Below are 16,768 nucleotides of genomic sequence, written 5' to 3' on the forward strand. Positions count from 1 at the left end.
TTCAATGGATTATAAATGTGGTCTCTCACTGCAATGTCGAATGAATTAGTTTACACTCATAATGCCCATTAACAGCGAAAAATATGACAACTTACTGCCCATTTTTACAATAGTCTTTTCATTAGTCTTTCCTACCACTAATTATTTTTTATGCACAGTGATTATGCTTAACTACAGTCAAACACATCACGTGCACGCACGCTCACATGCACACACACACACACACACACACACACACACACACACACACACACACACACACACACACACACACAAACCTTATACATATTTTTCAAAATTCTATCGAGCAGAAGCAGTTGTCAATCAAATCCAATGATTTCATGTGTGCTTCAAGTTGATTTTGTAATGTATTAAATGTTTACTTATAATAAAGTTCAGATCACAGTAAATGATAATTATTGCAAGCGATTTCAAAAATCTTGTTATTAGACACTTATCATTGTGAGAAAAATTTTCCTTCGTGTCTTCACAAAGCTGTGTCAGCTGTTCTCACCTCCCGACCTCACACATAGTAAATCTGTGGAGCAGTGGACGCAACATCGTCCAGATGTAAATTAATATTTCTCTCATGACGCCTGATCAAAATTGGTTTTAATATTTACTATTCCCCACATAGATTTGAACATATAATATGATGTACCGTTGGAAAATGAGCCTGACTTTTGTCTGCAGCAACACTGTTTGGCAATGTGGACTTTGCTGCTCTCTGCTGCCACACATGCATAGTTCTCATCCCTCCACTGCTCCGCCTCGATGCGTGGAAGCACCATCTTACATGACACAAGCTATAGTCGATATGATGCTACTTTTTTAATGCTATTGAACCTCATGCAGAATTCTGAATCCTCTTTCCTGTAACTCGCAAACAAGGTGATAGCTGTGATCTAAACCTACATCACCATATAGATGATTTCAAAAAGTTGATCCCACTGCTGGGGGCCTCTCCTTGTCAGTTTCAAGATAAGCAGTACTAATAGCTCTTGAGAAACAATATATTGACTAAGCCAATGTTACTATGCTGCAGAATCCATATGACGGTGCGACAGCTTCTGTTAAATTTCATCAGGATTGTGGCAAGTTTAGAATTGAAAGAGGAAAATTCTACACTCCAGTCTCTTTTTTACTTTTCTGCTCATTTCTTTTGCTGTCCTAAATACAAAAAAAAAAAAATTGTCAACTGGTTCTATGAATTCGCTCTTAATTTATATATATTTTTGGTATGGTAATTACAAATTCTTATTATAATTGACTTCAGCTTACTTGCAAACTTCTTTCATTAGATGTTGAAGATAAACAGTGTTGCCAGCAAAATGAAGGGCAGTTTTACATGTTCCATTAATGTGTATTCATTTCCTTACTTTAAGGATCTGGGAACTTACTTTTGGTCCATTCCATCAACTTTCGGGCATGCATCTGCGACAGCAATATTTCTTCTTCTTATATTTCAGCTTTTAACCATCCAACCACCTCCCGAGAATAGTTTAAGCCCAAGTGAAATGGTGGTTCCTATTTATGGCTCTGACTGTAATTTCATATGTGATCTTATACGGACCATTGTGCTTTATTCACCTATAAAACTAGCTAGCTAGCTGGCTTTCTTGTTTATTAAAATCCCATGTTCTTGTGAAGATCTTATGTATATTTCAGGGAAAAGTCAGATAAGTCTATAGTTTTTACACATTGTAAGTCCCTTTCATTTGAAGTAGAATAATTGAAACATTGCTTCCATTTTTCAGGAGTGTATTCATTGATGAGCATTATGTAAATATCATCACAAATTCCCTTTGTATTGTTTTCCTCCATTTCAACTCATTTCCTTTCTCCCTTCATGCTGTGGACCACACCTTCACTTTTTCATTCCTCAGATAACTCTATGCACCTGCTTTGATGCCAGTTTTGGAGTGTTGTGGTTTTTACTACTATCTATCTGTTTCAGAATCTTCACTTGAACCAAGTTAACATTTGTATTTCCTTCCTCAGGTAGGAAAAGTGGGTTGGTTGGGAGAGGTAGAAGAGGAGAAGTCACTGGAACTAAAGGGTTCCATTTAACCTTAATCAGTCCCAACTTCTGTTTAATTTATTCTGAAAGAATGTGTTAACATAATCATGTTGTTCCTCTCTGTAAATTCTACTAATGTATATAGTAGATTTTGCTTCTGTCATTAGCAATACTTTAATAGAAGTTTCCAAGTGAAGAATTGTTCTTGAGTTTTTGCCTTAGATGCAAATCTCTTTTTAACGTCTTGGAGTGGAAGGTAATTAAAAAGTTAAGGACTACAAGTTAAGAAATTCTGCTTCCATGGAAGCAAAATAACAGACAACAAACAAAACAAGGATGACATCAAAAGCAGACCCAAGGGCAAAGAAGGCATTCCTGGCCAAAAGAAGTCGACTAGTATCAAAGAGACTTAATTTAAGGAAGAAAGATATAAAAGGTATCCCCAATTGAAAAGGAAACCTTCGCTGTAGAGGTATTGTGTGTAATCCTGATGTGTTTGCCAAGAGATGTTGTGGTGGTATCCCAGTTGCACAAGCATAGTTAACAGCTTCACAGCAATTCCCTTATTTTTGAAGTTATTTCTACAGTTTGTTGCATTATTGATTCTTCCCAATCAGCACAAAGAGTGGTCAGCCAATGTATTTGCACAGAAAGGAAGCATGTTTTATAAATTTATCAAAGGATGAAAGAGATGTATGAAGATAAGTGTCTTGGATGGTGCACTGTATTCTGGTGGTGTCATCAAAGGAACTGTACATTCCGTAAACACGAGAAGCTTCATTATGGCTTTCAGTGAATCAGAAAGCAGTGAGAATGGGTGTTTGCTTGACCCATATATTGAGATACACAAAGGAAGTAACGGATTTCATTGCTCAGATTGTGACATGATGAAATGTGTCACCACTTCGACCCTCCTTCTAAATACACGAGCATGGAGTAGCAACAACCTGGATCTGATCATCTAAAACAAGGCCACTCCATCCCTAAGGCCAGAAAAGTAATGCTCAATCTCTTTTTCAATGAAGCAGGTCCTCTGCTGATCGTCTGGCTACCATTGTTTGCAACAGTTAATGTGAAGCAGTATTGCAAAATGTTTCTGAGGCTCAAATAGGCCATCAGGACAAGATTATTGCCACAGGTGCCCCATGGAAGTGTGATAGGTCTATTCTTGAATGAGACTTTCACTCTGCAGCGGAGTGTGTGCTGATATGAAACTTCCTGGCAGATTAAAACTGTGTGCCGTTCCGAGACTCGAACTCGGGACGTTTGCCTTTCGCGGGCAAGTGCTCTAGCAACTGAGCTACCCAAGCACGACTCACGCCCCTTGCAGGTTCGCAGGAGAGCTTCTGTTAAGTTTGGAAGGTAGGAGACAAGGTACTGGCAGAAGTAAAGCTGTGAGGACGGGGCGTGAGTCGTGCTTGGGTAGCTCAGTTGGTAGAGCACTTGCCCGCGAAAGGCAAAGGTCCCGAGTTCGAGTCTCGGTCTGGCACACAGTTTTAATCTGCCAGGAAGTTCCGTCTCAGGACTGTTCTTATTCTCTATAGACATAAATGATCTGATGGTCAGGGTGAGCAGCAATCCGTGGCTTGGTGCTGTTGTGTATGGGAATTGGGTACAATTTGAAAATAAATGCTATCTGATAGGAGAGTGGGATTTTTTTTTTTTCTTTCTATTTTTGTTGTAGCAGTTTATTTATTATTTTTCCTTTTCTGTATGAGGTTGTCAATAAGTGTGTCATAGCCATTTAATGAAACTATTTGTTTGATTATGCTGAGTTTGTCACGCTTTGTATATTTATTCAGTGATATGTTACTGGCTCTTTCGACTAGTTCTCTGTGTGAAGCATATTTGTGTGTTGGAGGGTAGCGAAAGGAGGTGTCTGTTGTTTGACCATTTGAAGGTGTGTATATTGTTTTCTTTACTATGTTCAAGCCTAGAAAGGTGATGTTACCACTGTTTTCATATTCAAATGCATATTTTATATTTCTGTCTTGCTTCTTCTGTGTATTGCTGCTATAACATGCTGCCTAAATATCTTAAGTGCTATGTGGTTTACGGCAAATGCAAAAATGACAGTCTATATAGTAACACATTGTTAAACCATGGTATACAGGCTTTCCAAGCATCCTTTTGAGTTGCTGTACATTATTAGCGTTAGAAATAACAATTATGTATTAAAGTCCGATGAGAATAATAGCAGCTGCTGATACATTTCATTACTGAGCTTTCTTACTATACAGAATCCATTCAGGAAGAAAGAAACTGGATACTGTGCAACTGAATTGTGAATAATAATGTGTGAAATGCAGAAACATATTATTTTGGATTACATTGTGATCACCATTAGCTAACCAAGGAGTGAGCACATTGCATTTGTTTCAATTAAAGTTCCAAGTCCAAAGATTTCATTGTGGCAATGATATTTCTTGTACCCATGATAAAAATGTTTTAGTGTCATGAGTGATCTGGTGAAATTTTCCTGTACATTCTTTCATGGAGGGAACAAAAGTGTCATTCAGATTCATTACGGTCTGTGTTTTTTGTTACAGGGAAAAGTTGTTAGAAGGAAGCAAGAACTACATAAACTCTGTGAAGCTAACAGAGCATACGCACATTACCGATGGGGATAGATGAAAAAAAAATACTTTTGTACTTTTTGGTAATTGCCTTCCATGCTGCAACAGCAATTGAAATTTACATTGACATTATAAGTCTGTAAATACATCTGTAGGTAATAAAACATTACTTTATTTGACCAAAGACTGATACAAATTTATCCATGTGTAAAATTTTTCCAAATCTTAAACTCAGCTTAAGTTTCTGTGAAGTGGAGTAACGCCTGAGGTAAATATACACGTCATTTGGTTCATCTGCTAACTCAGACAACAACATTATATCTTCTTTACCACAGATGGTATCAATACGGCGACCATAGAAATCCAGATAAGAAATCTTTACAAGGCTCTCAGATGAATTGAGGTACAATGCTCCTACTACATTAGTGCCAAGTACACCAATTGTGTGTAGAGCAAGTGTCCCCATTGCACCTGCAAAAACAGTAAAAATAAACTAGTTTATGAGAAAGGAAAGAATTATTTATTGAAAAATAAAAGTATAATTGCTTAGAAGTTACTGCAAAAATCACCATTAATGTAAAACAGACTCTGAAGGGAATGAGAAATCACAATATTTGGGGTGTTGTGCCTCACGAATGTTTTAATATAAAATAGGTGGATGATGCTTTTGACTTTTGCATATCTTCCTATGCACTGTTTTCACAATAGCATGTTTCTCACATATTTGGAATGTTAATTAGTTCCTTTAGCAATTCCAGTTATTTGTAAAATCCACTTCTAGGTTTTACCAATGACAAATATTCATATTTACATTGCATTGTTCTTATACTGTCATGACACTTAAATTCCAAAATGTTTATTAATCGTTATAAAGATGCAACACACTGCATTTCCCTTCAACTTTGCTCTCTTGCTCCACACTCCTAACAGCACAAGTGGAAATACATGGGTGAGTCAAGTATAACCTTAAAACTGTAATTAAAAATTGACATTTTGTGCCATTGTTCTATCAGCTGTACTGTTACCAGTGAGGTAAGGAATGCCCTACAGGGGGCAGCATACTACAGACAAGCAAAAAGCAGCCGCAATACCAGTTCAGAATGGCTGCCCTGCTTGTGACATCCTCCAAGGAAGAACAGCATTCTGTCATATGTTTCTGAAGCAATAAAGGCACAAAACCTATTCAAATCTGTCGGTGAATGAGGGCCAAGTATGATGATGCGTGTCTATCACTGCAGCAAGTGTGTGAGTGATGTTGAAAGTTCGGAAATGGCCTGACTTCTGTGATAGTTGCTCAGTGACATCAGGCATTCCGTGCTATGACACCAGTCTACTGCAGCAGTTGATGCCATGGTGATGGAAAACCGCCGAGTGATGATGGATTAAAAAGCCACAAATCTGAATATTCGTCAAGGCACAGCACAGCACCTCGCATCATTCACGAAGTGCCCAGGTTTCATATAAGTGTCTGCAAGGTGGGTGTCATCAACAGCTCGGTCCAGAACTGAAAGACCAATGCGCTGATGTCGTGGAGAACTTTTGCGGAGCTTTCAACGAGAAGGTGATGGCTTCTACATGAGAATCGTTCCAGGAGATGAAACCTGGGTACACAACCAGTAACAGAGCAAGGAAGGAATGGCCCCGTTGCTTATCAACAAAAGCCAAGGACTTCCAGATGCAGCCATCTGTAATGAAGGTTTTGCTGACTCTTATTTTAGGATAAATGAGGCGTTGTCTTTGAATGCTACACAACTAGGGGAAACACAGTCACCAGTACATCATATTCTAATAAGTTTCAGTAAGATCAAAGCAACATGGGCCTCTGACTACAGGTGTCATTTTGCAACATGGCAATGCTTGGTCTCGTACTGCCTGTGCAACCATCAATGACCTGCACCTTGATACTCACCAGACCTCACACCAAGTGAATATCACATGTTTGGACCACTCAAAGGGGCAACAGGAGGAAATAAATTTCATTCTGATGAAGAGGTGCAGCAGGTAGTGTACGAGTGGATAAGCACATGACCAAAACTGCCGTCCCTAGTGAATCCATGTAATTCCTACACACTGGAACAAGTGAGTTGAATGACAAGGAGACTATGTCGAAAAATTATACACTTGTGTTCCACTTTTGTTAAACAAAAAATTAAAACACTCTTGTACACGAGTGAACTGTGCTGAAAGTGGAGAGTGTATGTCAAAGTGCACTGCTTCTCATATTTGGTGGGAATCTGTGCTGTTTCTGCATCTGTATCACTACTTTGCAATTCACATCCAACTGCTTGACAAAGGGTTCACAGAACCACTTTCACACAAACTCCACTCCCTGGAGTGGAGTGGAGTGGGGGGGGGGGGGGGGGGCAGGGTGAATTAACACTGAAACCTTTCCATGCGAGCTCTGATTTCTCACATTTTATTACAACAGTCAGTTGTCCGTATGTAGATGTGACCCACCAAAATATTTTTACATGGTGATTGAAATTTTGTGAAAAGGTCTCACCACAATGGAAAACACCTTTGTTCTTTAACTTACCACCTAAGATTGTGTACCATATCCAAGACTCTCTCTCCCCTATTTTGTGATAATACAAAATGGCCCTTCTCTGAACTATGTTGATGTCTTCTGTCAATACTTCCTGGTGAGGATCCCAATACCACACAATACTCTAGCCGAGCACAGACAAGCATAGTGGAGGCAGTCTCTTTAGTAGATCTGTTGCACTGATCAGTGCAGTGTTCTGCCAATAAACAGTCTTTGACTTTCCTTTTTTCTCATAATTTTCTGTGTGATGGCTCCAATTTAAGTTGTTGGTAATTGTAATCCCTCAACATTTAGTTGAATCGACAACCTTTGAATTATTATTATTTTATTATTATTATTTATCCTGTACTTAGCAGATCAGACATTGAATTCCAGAAGGCTGACAATAGGCACTAGGGATCAGCTGGTGCTCACATGTGTGTTGTTGTATTCTGAAGTTTATAGAAGATTGCAGACAAAAAGAAAGCCTTATTTGAACAAAAATTGGAGATTTGATGTCTTAAAGAAATTGAGCACTAAGTATGAGCTTGCCTTAGCTCCAGTTAAAGTTAAGAAGTCTCCATTTATACTTCCAGAATATGATAAATCCCTGAGTAGGAAATGTGGAAGCAGAGTAGAAATAATATACAAATCCAAGTGGTTCACCTTTTTTGCATCGCCACTTTCGAAAGACAACAAGCTGCCACCAATGATAGACACTGTGCCAAAAACAAGTATGGAAGAAATGACCCATGAGTTAGTTACATGTTCCGTACATCATCTGAATGATTTTCCTTTATTAAAACGATGTGGAACTAGTCACTTTATAGGATGTGTGTACAGCTTTAGGTTTAACATTAATGGACTTCTTTTTTCTTCTGCAAGTTGCTAGTTTTTAAATAAAAATTTGGCTATGGTGTACGAGGTGAATGAGAAAAGTAATGAGACTTATTTTTTATCCACCAAAGTTTTTTTTTCCCTAACAATAATACTGTCCCCTTCAAAATAGTTCTCTTTGGCAGCAATACACCAGTGGAGTCGTCATTCCCAGTCTTTGTAGCAGTGCCAAAAGGTCTCAACTGGTAGGTTGGTCACACACAAAAAAAGGTCACTAAGACTCAGATCAGGTGAATAGGGGGGCTGTGGAGCAATAGGATTGCATTTTGAGGTAAAAAATTCCATGATAGAAACGGCTATGTGATATGAGGCACTGCAGGATGCAGCATCCACTTGTCTGCAATGTCCGGTCTCACTTGATTCAATGTCTCCCTGAGTAAGGTTCATATTCAACACATTCTTGGCCTTGCCAGTGAAACACTTGTGCTATCAATAAGAAATGTTCTTCATAGGCCTGCTTCACCTTTACGTAGGTCACACTTGAAGTTTCCCCAAGTTTAACACAAAACTTGGTGGCACAATGTTGCTCTAAATTCCACTGTTCCATTTTCTAAACACACAACAAAAACACAACTTCACTGATGGCACTTTCAAAAACCACATGATGTCTGTATGAACCTGAAACTCAGCCCGAGGACCTGGAAGGAACAAACACACCAGTCTACACAAGTAGAACAACACAGCATTGCCAGATCTCTCTCCATGTTGCCAGGCTGATTACTTTTCTCACACACCTCGTAGAAGTTGTCCAGTAGAAATAATTTCAGATTAGCTTTAAAACTTGCTTTGCTACCTGACAGATATTTTATTTTATTGGGGAAATTTAAAAAAAATAATTGTTGCTGCGTAGAAATTTCTTCCTCATTGATGAGCTACCCCCTGAAAATTATTCCATAAGAAATTATATAGTAGAATATGCAAAAAAAAATGTTATGAGGTTCACGTGTTTGCAAGACCAGCAATTATATGAACAGCAAAAGTAGATGACCTTAACTGTTTGAGCAGCTCAGTAATACGGGTCTTCATCAGTACATACAAGCAATAATTTGGAACATTCTATCTCATTTACTGACTCCTGTTTATGTACTACATTAATTGGTACCATGATTTTATTGTGCAGAATTGAATATAGTCTGTTTTCTCAAAATTTAGTGTTTCCATTTTCAAAAAAACTCTCAATTCTTTGAAAAATGTCATTAACCTTATCACTTGTTGTTCTGTTTGTAAATAGATTTATTATAACACTAGTATCATATGCAAAAAGTACTAATTCTGTTTGATAAATGGAAGTGGAAGGTCTTTCACATACATAACAGTAACCCAAAATTGAACCCTTTGTGATTTCTCCCTAGTCACTAAAAGTCTCCCTTTTTCCAACATTGTTAGAACTGTTAAGCACAGCTTTTTACATTCTATTTATTAAGTATGAGTCAAAAAATTTTTTGTAAAGCCATCAGTTCCATAAAACGTATGTTTTTCCAAGAGAGTAACATGATCTACGCAATCAAATGCCTTGGAAAGACCACAAAAAATTGCAACTGATGATATTTTATTGTTACGGCTGTGAAAGAATGTATAAACAGCACTCAAAGTTGGGCAACTCTTGTGGAATCCAATTAGAAATTTTTTTCTCCTTAAATGTGAGGCTATTCTCAAGTACAGTCAACTGCTCAACAGTTGCACATCTATTCGCCTAGTCACATCTCTGCAGCCATCATTCACCCATCATCTATGGCCCATGGTGCACCACAGTGGTCTCGGCGCCAGGTTTGGTTTGCCATGAACAGTATATTTTAACCAAGGCAACACATGAAAAAACTTATGCTTTTGGGAAATTATGCCACCTTTAACCAGCGAGCCAACAATCACATCCTTTTGGACATCAGATACATCACTACAGTTCCACATTACGATGAGGGCAATCTTCCACATCTCCCCAACACACTTTATATACCCTCCACGTTCATGCTGCTAACTGCCATCTGCGAGTGGCTATTGCACCCTGACATTAAACATCAGTGGTGGCCTCATTAATGTAACTGGACCATGTAGTTTTAATCTTATTGTCAGCATTATTAATTTCTGTCTTTATGTGCGTATTTCTGGACACTTAAGTAATTTTCCTTAAAATACTACAGTTTTTCTTGTAGAATTCAAGTGGTGTCGGCTCTTGGCTTGTTCGCCTTTACATAAATCTCTCTTTTCCTCGGACATAATATTTAGACACTTTTAGTTACCTATTGCTGACTTTTTTTAATGAACTTTCTGAATATTTTTTTTAGGAAAGCTGCGTTCAAATACTGACAATACAAAATATATTGACATTCACATTAGCATATCTTTCCATATATACCTCATCTCGTACTACCTCTTTAAACTTATTCTTAAAACATTGTAAACTTGTTTAGTTAATAAACCCCTCTGCTTTGCATGAACATGACTCATAGCTGTAAGGTGTTATGTCGTTTATTTTCATTACTCTATGAGGACATGAAGTATCCTTTTATTACTTTTAGTGACATATTTACATTTTTTATGAGATCAGTTTTACTTATATTTGTTCTGTCAGGGCTATGATCGTCTTTCTCTCAATATATTCCAAACATTCCTCTCAGACTTCTTTAACACATGTTGCTGATTTTTTTGGAATACCTGGTAAAGGCACAAGATTTGTATCAGAGCTTGTCTTCCTCTTTGAGCCTGCAACTACCTCTTCCGAACTAGAACACTCGGTATGCTGTAACCCGTATGGAGCATACATATTCATAAATGTTAGCTGCTTTTGAACAAAATCATGAAAGTACACATAACAGAACATTTTCAACTGTTAATTCCACTGTTCCCTTAAAATCGGTTGTCAATAAATCTAAAGCATTTTCCACAGTGCAATGAGCTTTGTCTATACCTGTATAGGCCTATTCATTTTATTGAACTGTTTTTCATACACAGTGAACTGAGTCATTATGTTCTATGGTAACAGAAAGATGTTAGTTATCAGCCAACAGAAAATAATGAATTCTTATGTTTTGTAGCCGGAAATTGTTTTGAAAAGTATACTGCTGACACTTTCTGTTTTTTTTTTCTTTTAAAAAAAAATATATTCCACTGTCTCAAAATTTTCCCATCATCCCACACTGCAATAGGTAAATGGGAAATACGGAAGCGTCCGATCCCAACCGTCTGCTTTGACCCATGACGTCACAAATATGGCGGAAACAAACACACACACTTTCCACAAGAAGCCTAATGACACTAACGGGACAAGCGCGGGAAATGGGGTGTTTTGGGTGGGGGGGCAAACTAAATATAAACAAATTTAGACGCCTTGCGTAGCTACAATGTGTAAGTGAAGACAGCCATGCATGAATACCCACCCACCTCCCCAGGGGTCGTAACCCCTGCAACCCATAGAAGATAAAGATGCTTCAGTAGCTGATTAGTGTTTTTTGTCTTTTTTAAAAAAAAAATCTCACGGGATAGAACGAACAGATCAGAAAGATAAATATAATAAACTAAAACAGAAATTCGAGGAAACAATTAAAATAAGTAATAGATGTTTTTAAATTAAAAAAAAAAATCTCACGAGATAGAACGAACAGATCAGAAAAGTAAATAAAATAAGATAAAACGGAACTGGAGACAGCCACACTCAAACCAAACTCGCGCCGTCATGACGTCACACTCGACAACACCCTTACGTCACGGGTCAAAGCCGACGCGTTGGATCGGACACTTCTGTCGACCCGGTAAATGAGCAATGTCAGGATGAGCTTTGTAATTAAAATAAGGGCTTCCACTGTATTCTGGACAGTGAGTGGTAATGTGTTTGCCCTCAATAGCTTCACTACAATTTGGGAAATTCCATTTCCTCTAAATCTGCAAGTTCATCCCAAGCAGCTTCTGTTCCAGCTGATGACATGCTAAAACACAATCTTAAAAAAAAAGATTAATATGCAATTTAGAGCGCCCGGAGAAAACGGTAATGTTTGCATGAGGTGTGCTTGCTTGTATGAATGTGTGGGTGTTTCCTTTTCTGAAAAAGGCTTTGGCTGAAAGCTCAATGTGTTAAGAACCTTTTAGTTGTGCCGTCTGCAACTGAACAGGAATCTATCCATTTCATAATATTGCAACAAGCCTCACTAAGCAGCTTCGTAATCACAGAATAATGAATGAATTATCATGGTCAAATGTTTATATAACTGCAAAATTGTTGTCAGTGCTATACATCCACTTTTAGAAGCTTCATGAAGCACTATCTTCTGATACAGATGTATATTGCTACTACCTTAACAGTTTATGGATTAACAGACGTCTTTGACACTCCTTTGCCAACTCTCAACTAAACTGTCACCTTTCAATGTAACGTAGGCCTCAGGCTGGGCTAGATATTCTGTTACAATTTAATCCTGAAACAATTAGTTGCCGCACCAAGAATATGACACACTGAGGAACATGAAAATCCTGGTCTTCACAAGGTATGTGGTCAATTTCTTTTTCTATGTTATACTTTACTTCATTTTATGCATGAATAAGATCAAGATGTGGACAGCAGACGCTCTTTTTCTTGCTATATTTATATTTGCATTATATTTATGAATTCTACTGTTATTTTCAAATAATGCCAGATTCTTCACAACTAACTTCATAAAAGAGTAAATATATTGTTATGCTGTTGTTAGTAAGCTTTATGTTTTAAATAGTCACCTATGTGAAGTGTCCTTTATCTTGTCCAATCAATATTGTTGTTAGTGATACACTATGTGATCAAAAGTATCCAGACCCCCCCCCCCAAAAAAAAAACATACGTTATGAGTGCGCTGTGCTGCCACCTACTGCCAGGTACTCCATATCAGCAACCTCTGCTGTCCTTGGGCATCGTGACAGAGCAGAATGGGGTGCTCCGCAGAACTCACGGACTTCGAACATGGTCAGGTGACTAGGTGTCATTTGTGTCATACATTTGTACGCGAGATATCCACACTCCTAAACATCCCTAGGTCCACTGTTTCCGATGTGATAGCAAAGTGGAAATGTGAAGGGACACACACAGCTCAAATGCGCACAGGCCAACCTCATCTGCTGACTGACAAAGACCACCGACAGCTGAAGAGGGTCGTACTGTGTAATAGGCCATCACACAGGAATTCCAATCTGCTTCAGGATCCACTGCACGTATTATGACAGTTAGGTGAAAGGTGAGAAAACTTGGATTTCATGGTTGAGCGGCTGCTCATAAGCCACACATCACTCTGGAAATGCCAAACGACACATCACTTGCTGTAAGGAGCCTAAACATTGGACGATTGAACAGTGAAAAAACATTGTGTGGAGTGACGAATCGCGGTACACAATGTGGCAATCCAATGGCAGGATGTGGGTATAGCAAATGCCCAGTGAACATCATCTACCAGTGTGTGTAGTGCCAACAGTAAAATTCAGAGGCGGTGGTGTTATGGTGTGGATGTGTTTCTCATGGAGGGGGCTTGCACCCCTTGTTGTTTTACATGGCACTATCACAGCACAGGCCCACATCGATGTCTTAAGCACCCTCTTGCTTCCCACTGCTGAAGAGCAATTCGGGGATGGCAATTGCTTCTTGCAACATAATCGAGCACCTGTTCATAATGCACGGTCTGTGGCAGAGCGGTTACATGACAATAACATCCCTGTAATGGACTGGCGTGCACAGAGTCCTGACCTAAATCTGAAAGGACACCTTTGGGATGTTTTGGAACGCCGACTTCGTGCCAGGCCTCACTGACCAACATTGAACCCTCTCCTCAGTGCAGCACTCCGTGAAGAGTGGACTGCCTGACATTCCCCAAGAAACCTTCCAGCACCTGATTGAATGTATGCCTGCGAGAGTGGAAGCTGTCATAAAGGCTAGGGGTGGGCCAACACCATATTGAATTCCAGCATTACCGATAGAGGGCGCCACAAACTTATAAGTCATTTTCAGCCAGGTGTCCGGATACTTTTGATCACATTGTGTATATCTTACCTTGTACAGAACAGGGTAAAAGTTGTGTTGGTGTCCACCTTGCAAATATTGTAGTTTACGTACAAAATATGTACATTAAATACATCAGAATATTAGGAAACTAGCCCATTATTTAATATGTTTTCTTAATACACCTCTCAGTTTTAGTTCTATGATGAAAGGTGCATTAAATATGGGCCAAATATGCATGAGGCCACGCTACAGGTCAGTCTGTCACCACAACCTTTATGTGACATTCGTTGGATATGCAAATTAACAATTACCACATTCCTACCGAACATATACCTCAGACAAATCTGTTTCACAACTACAGGGGAAGGGTTCCAATATCTCATACTAGCGCTCAATTTAATGAAACATATTTTTCAGCGTTAGCTGATGGGCGATTATCCAATATCCAACAATACTTTTGAATAACTCATTTACTGCTCCTTTTGTTGCTGAAGTTGTGTATGGCTTGATTAAGATGAGTCATCAGCAGAGAGCACAATTGCTGCTAAATGTATCGAATACTAGAAAAGAATTAGGCTAGTGCTATACCCTTCAGACTATTCTGAAAATTATGATTTTTTGATTATCTTATGTTATTCCGGGAAGAAAAGATATTAAAAGATACGGCTTCTGAGGATCTTAATGCGTATAATGGATCTTCATGCAGCTTACTAGTGACGTTTCTCAGATGAATCGGAGCCGTTTTAACATAATTTTCTTTCAAAGTTGTTTTAGATACTATTAAGTAACGAGGTCAATATTCAATCTGCATAAAATAACCAGTGACGAACCTAAAATAAAAACCGCTTTCACAGTATCAGTTGGCACCAAACCAGCTACTTCCAAACACAGCGCTGTTGGAATACTCAGCGCAGTACAAACTGTTTGATACCACTTCAGTCTGGATAGATTTCTTGCAGCAAGAACATACTGAAATTTATAAAACGGTGTATATACATCAGAAGCGCCATTTGTATTTATGCTTGAAGCACTATCGTCAACGTTGTTTATAGTATTTCCAAAACATCGAAACATGTTCTCACAACTACACTTCGTATGTAGAAGCATAGTCTTCATCCCCCTGAAATGCACTTTTGTTCTCCCGTAACGTACTACTATCCTACTAAGGTCCGAAATGCTGTGCATCTTTATTAGATTATAGCTTCTAGCACGTAACAACAAACTATTTCGGTATCTCTCATGCCTCCAACCAACGCGCACTTCACTGTTTACATTATTTGCACTTTGCGTTTGCACTCCCATAAAATGTCAAAGATGTTCTTTGAAATATGTAATCAAAATGCTGACACTATCGACCATAGACCATATATAACAATCTATGGTCTATGATGTCGACAGCATATCGCGCAAGATACCTGTGAAACATACAAGGAAAATATTCAGTGCTGTTTTGCGGAGTACAGACAACTTTTCCGATAACTCTGTGAACACGTTTGCAATCAAACAATTATTATGAATATGTTGACATACATTTTATCTCAGGCATATCTGACGACTTTAGAGTCACGTACTAGTGCCATCATACAGGTATCGTTATTTCGTATATGGCAGGACGTGTCACATCGTTCCTTGCAAGGCAGATTATCGTAAGTAATATTTCTGAGTGGAAATCACATTGCGATAAATCACTGAACATTGTGCGTCGGTTGCTAAAAGTTTCAACAGCCTAGGTCTTGATTTTTACATTACTACTTATTTGAACTTTCACTGTCATATCTACCATCACTTTGGACGAGAATCGTAAACGCCCACTAAAAACGTCATATCCACGTTGACGGTAACTATCTTAACCCACAGAACTATTGCATGTTAATCACCACAAATGTACCAGAAATACTGTGTGCGCCTTGCTCACTGAATTGAGGTGAGACACCAGCAACCGATACTGTAATTCCGCCAGATCTAAATCTGGCAGTTGTTAAGATTGCTGAACAATCAGTCAGTCAAATGTGCAGCACATTAGGGACGTAACAAATGCGTGGTATGGAAGCCAAGACATCAAAATATTCTGAAAGTGGCCTGCGTTCAGAGAACAAGAGTGCACATAATGAAGGTATTAGCGCAAGTGGAAACAGCTGTGATGATACAAATTTAGAGGAGGATGTATCTTTCATTCAGATGCCAGATAACGAATTGCTGAATGATATATTACATACCATAATCACCAGTGGAGAACCAGAAACAATTCATGGTCTGACAGAAGAAAACAACGTCCTAATTAAATAAGGAAACTGGAACCTTGCTGTGAAGAAATATAAGAAGATACACATTTTTCGGTTGTTGTGTCAATAATTTTGGGTGATGGTGGAGAAGAAAACAGAAGTGCTTCCGAGTATAATATTGATGACGCAGCCTGGGTCTAGTAATGGGGGAGAAGAAGAAAACAGTGGCACACAAACAGCACTACAACTTAATCATGAAGAAATACAAGGGATCAACATCTTCTAACTCTGCAACAACAAATTTGCAAGAATTTGAAGAAGCAGGAGAGAGGTCAGTAAAACATTGTTAATAATACAGGCATGTGCAAATTTAAGTAAAGGAAAGGTTAAGATAGAAGGAGACCTCTAGAAATACCTAACCAATCTCTGACATTGCCAAGTATATGGGGCTGACTACATGTTACGGACTGCCACATCATAGAAATTCAGTTCTCATCATCATCTGAGGTGTCTGACAATGATAATGAGGCATCAATTAGATGGTGGTTTGACAGCATCTGAATTGCCAGTCGAACC

The 16,768-nt window shown here is 38.6% G+C and overlaps 2 protein-coding genes across 2 annotated transcripts in view; one reads left to right on the forward strand and one right to left on the reverse strand.

Moving 5' to 3' along the window:
* LOC126458011 (28S ribosomal protein S7, mitochondrial) overlaps nt 1–4,780 on the forward strand; it is an 88,531-nt gene extending 83,751 nt beyond the window's left edge. Inside the window, exon 6 of the mRNA XM_050094791.1 lies at nt 4,570–4,780. Coding sequence (XP_049950748.1) covers nt 4,570–4,650 — 81 coding nt within the window. The 3' untranslated portion in view covers nt 4,651–4,780. The remainder of the gene's footprint in view (nt 1–4,569) is intronic.
* Nucleotides 4,749–15,299, reverse strand: LOC126458010 (transmembrane protein 186-like). Its single transcript, XM_050094790.1, has 2 exons — nt 14,801–15,299; nt 4,749–5,067 (listed from the first exon to the last, which is right to left on the reverse strand). Exons 1-2 carry the CDS (start codon nt 15,270–15,272, stop codon nt 4,763–4,765), a joined length of 777 nt encoding a protein of 258 aa, XP_049950747.1. The 5' UTR covers nt 15,273–15,299; the 3' UTR covers nt 4,749–4,762.
* Between the last annotated feature and the right edge of the window lie 1,469 nt (nt 15,300–16,768).

Source organism: Schistocerca serialis, chromosome 2 (assembly GCF_023864345.2).
Source record: "Schistocerca serialis cubense isolate TAMUIC-IGC-003099 chromosome 2, iqSchSeri2.2, whole genome shotgun sequence".
Classification (NCBI taxonomy): Eukaryota; Metazoa; Arthropoda; class Insecta; order Orthoptera; family Acrididae; genus Schistocerca; species Schistocerca serialis.

Coding starts and splice junctions, on each gene's coding strand:
- LOC126458010 (XM_050094790.1), bottom strand. CDS start 15,272: ATGGGAGTGCAAACGCAAAGTGCAAATAATGTAAACAGTGAAGTGCGC. Junction 5,068..14,800: donor GAAAGCGGTTTTTATTTTAG/GTTCGTCACTGG, acceptor CTGTTTTTGCAG/GTGCAATGGGGACACTTGCT.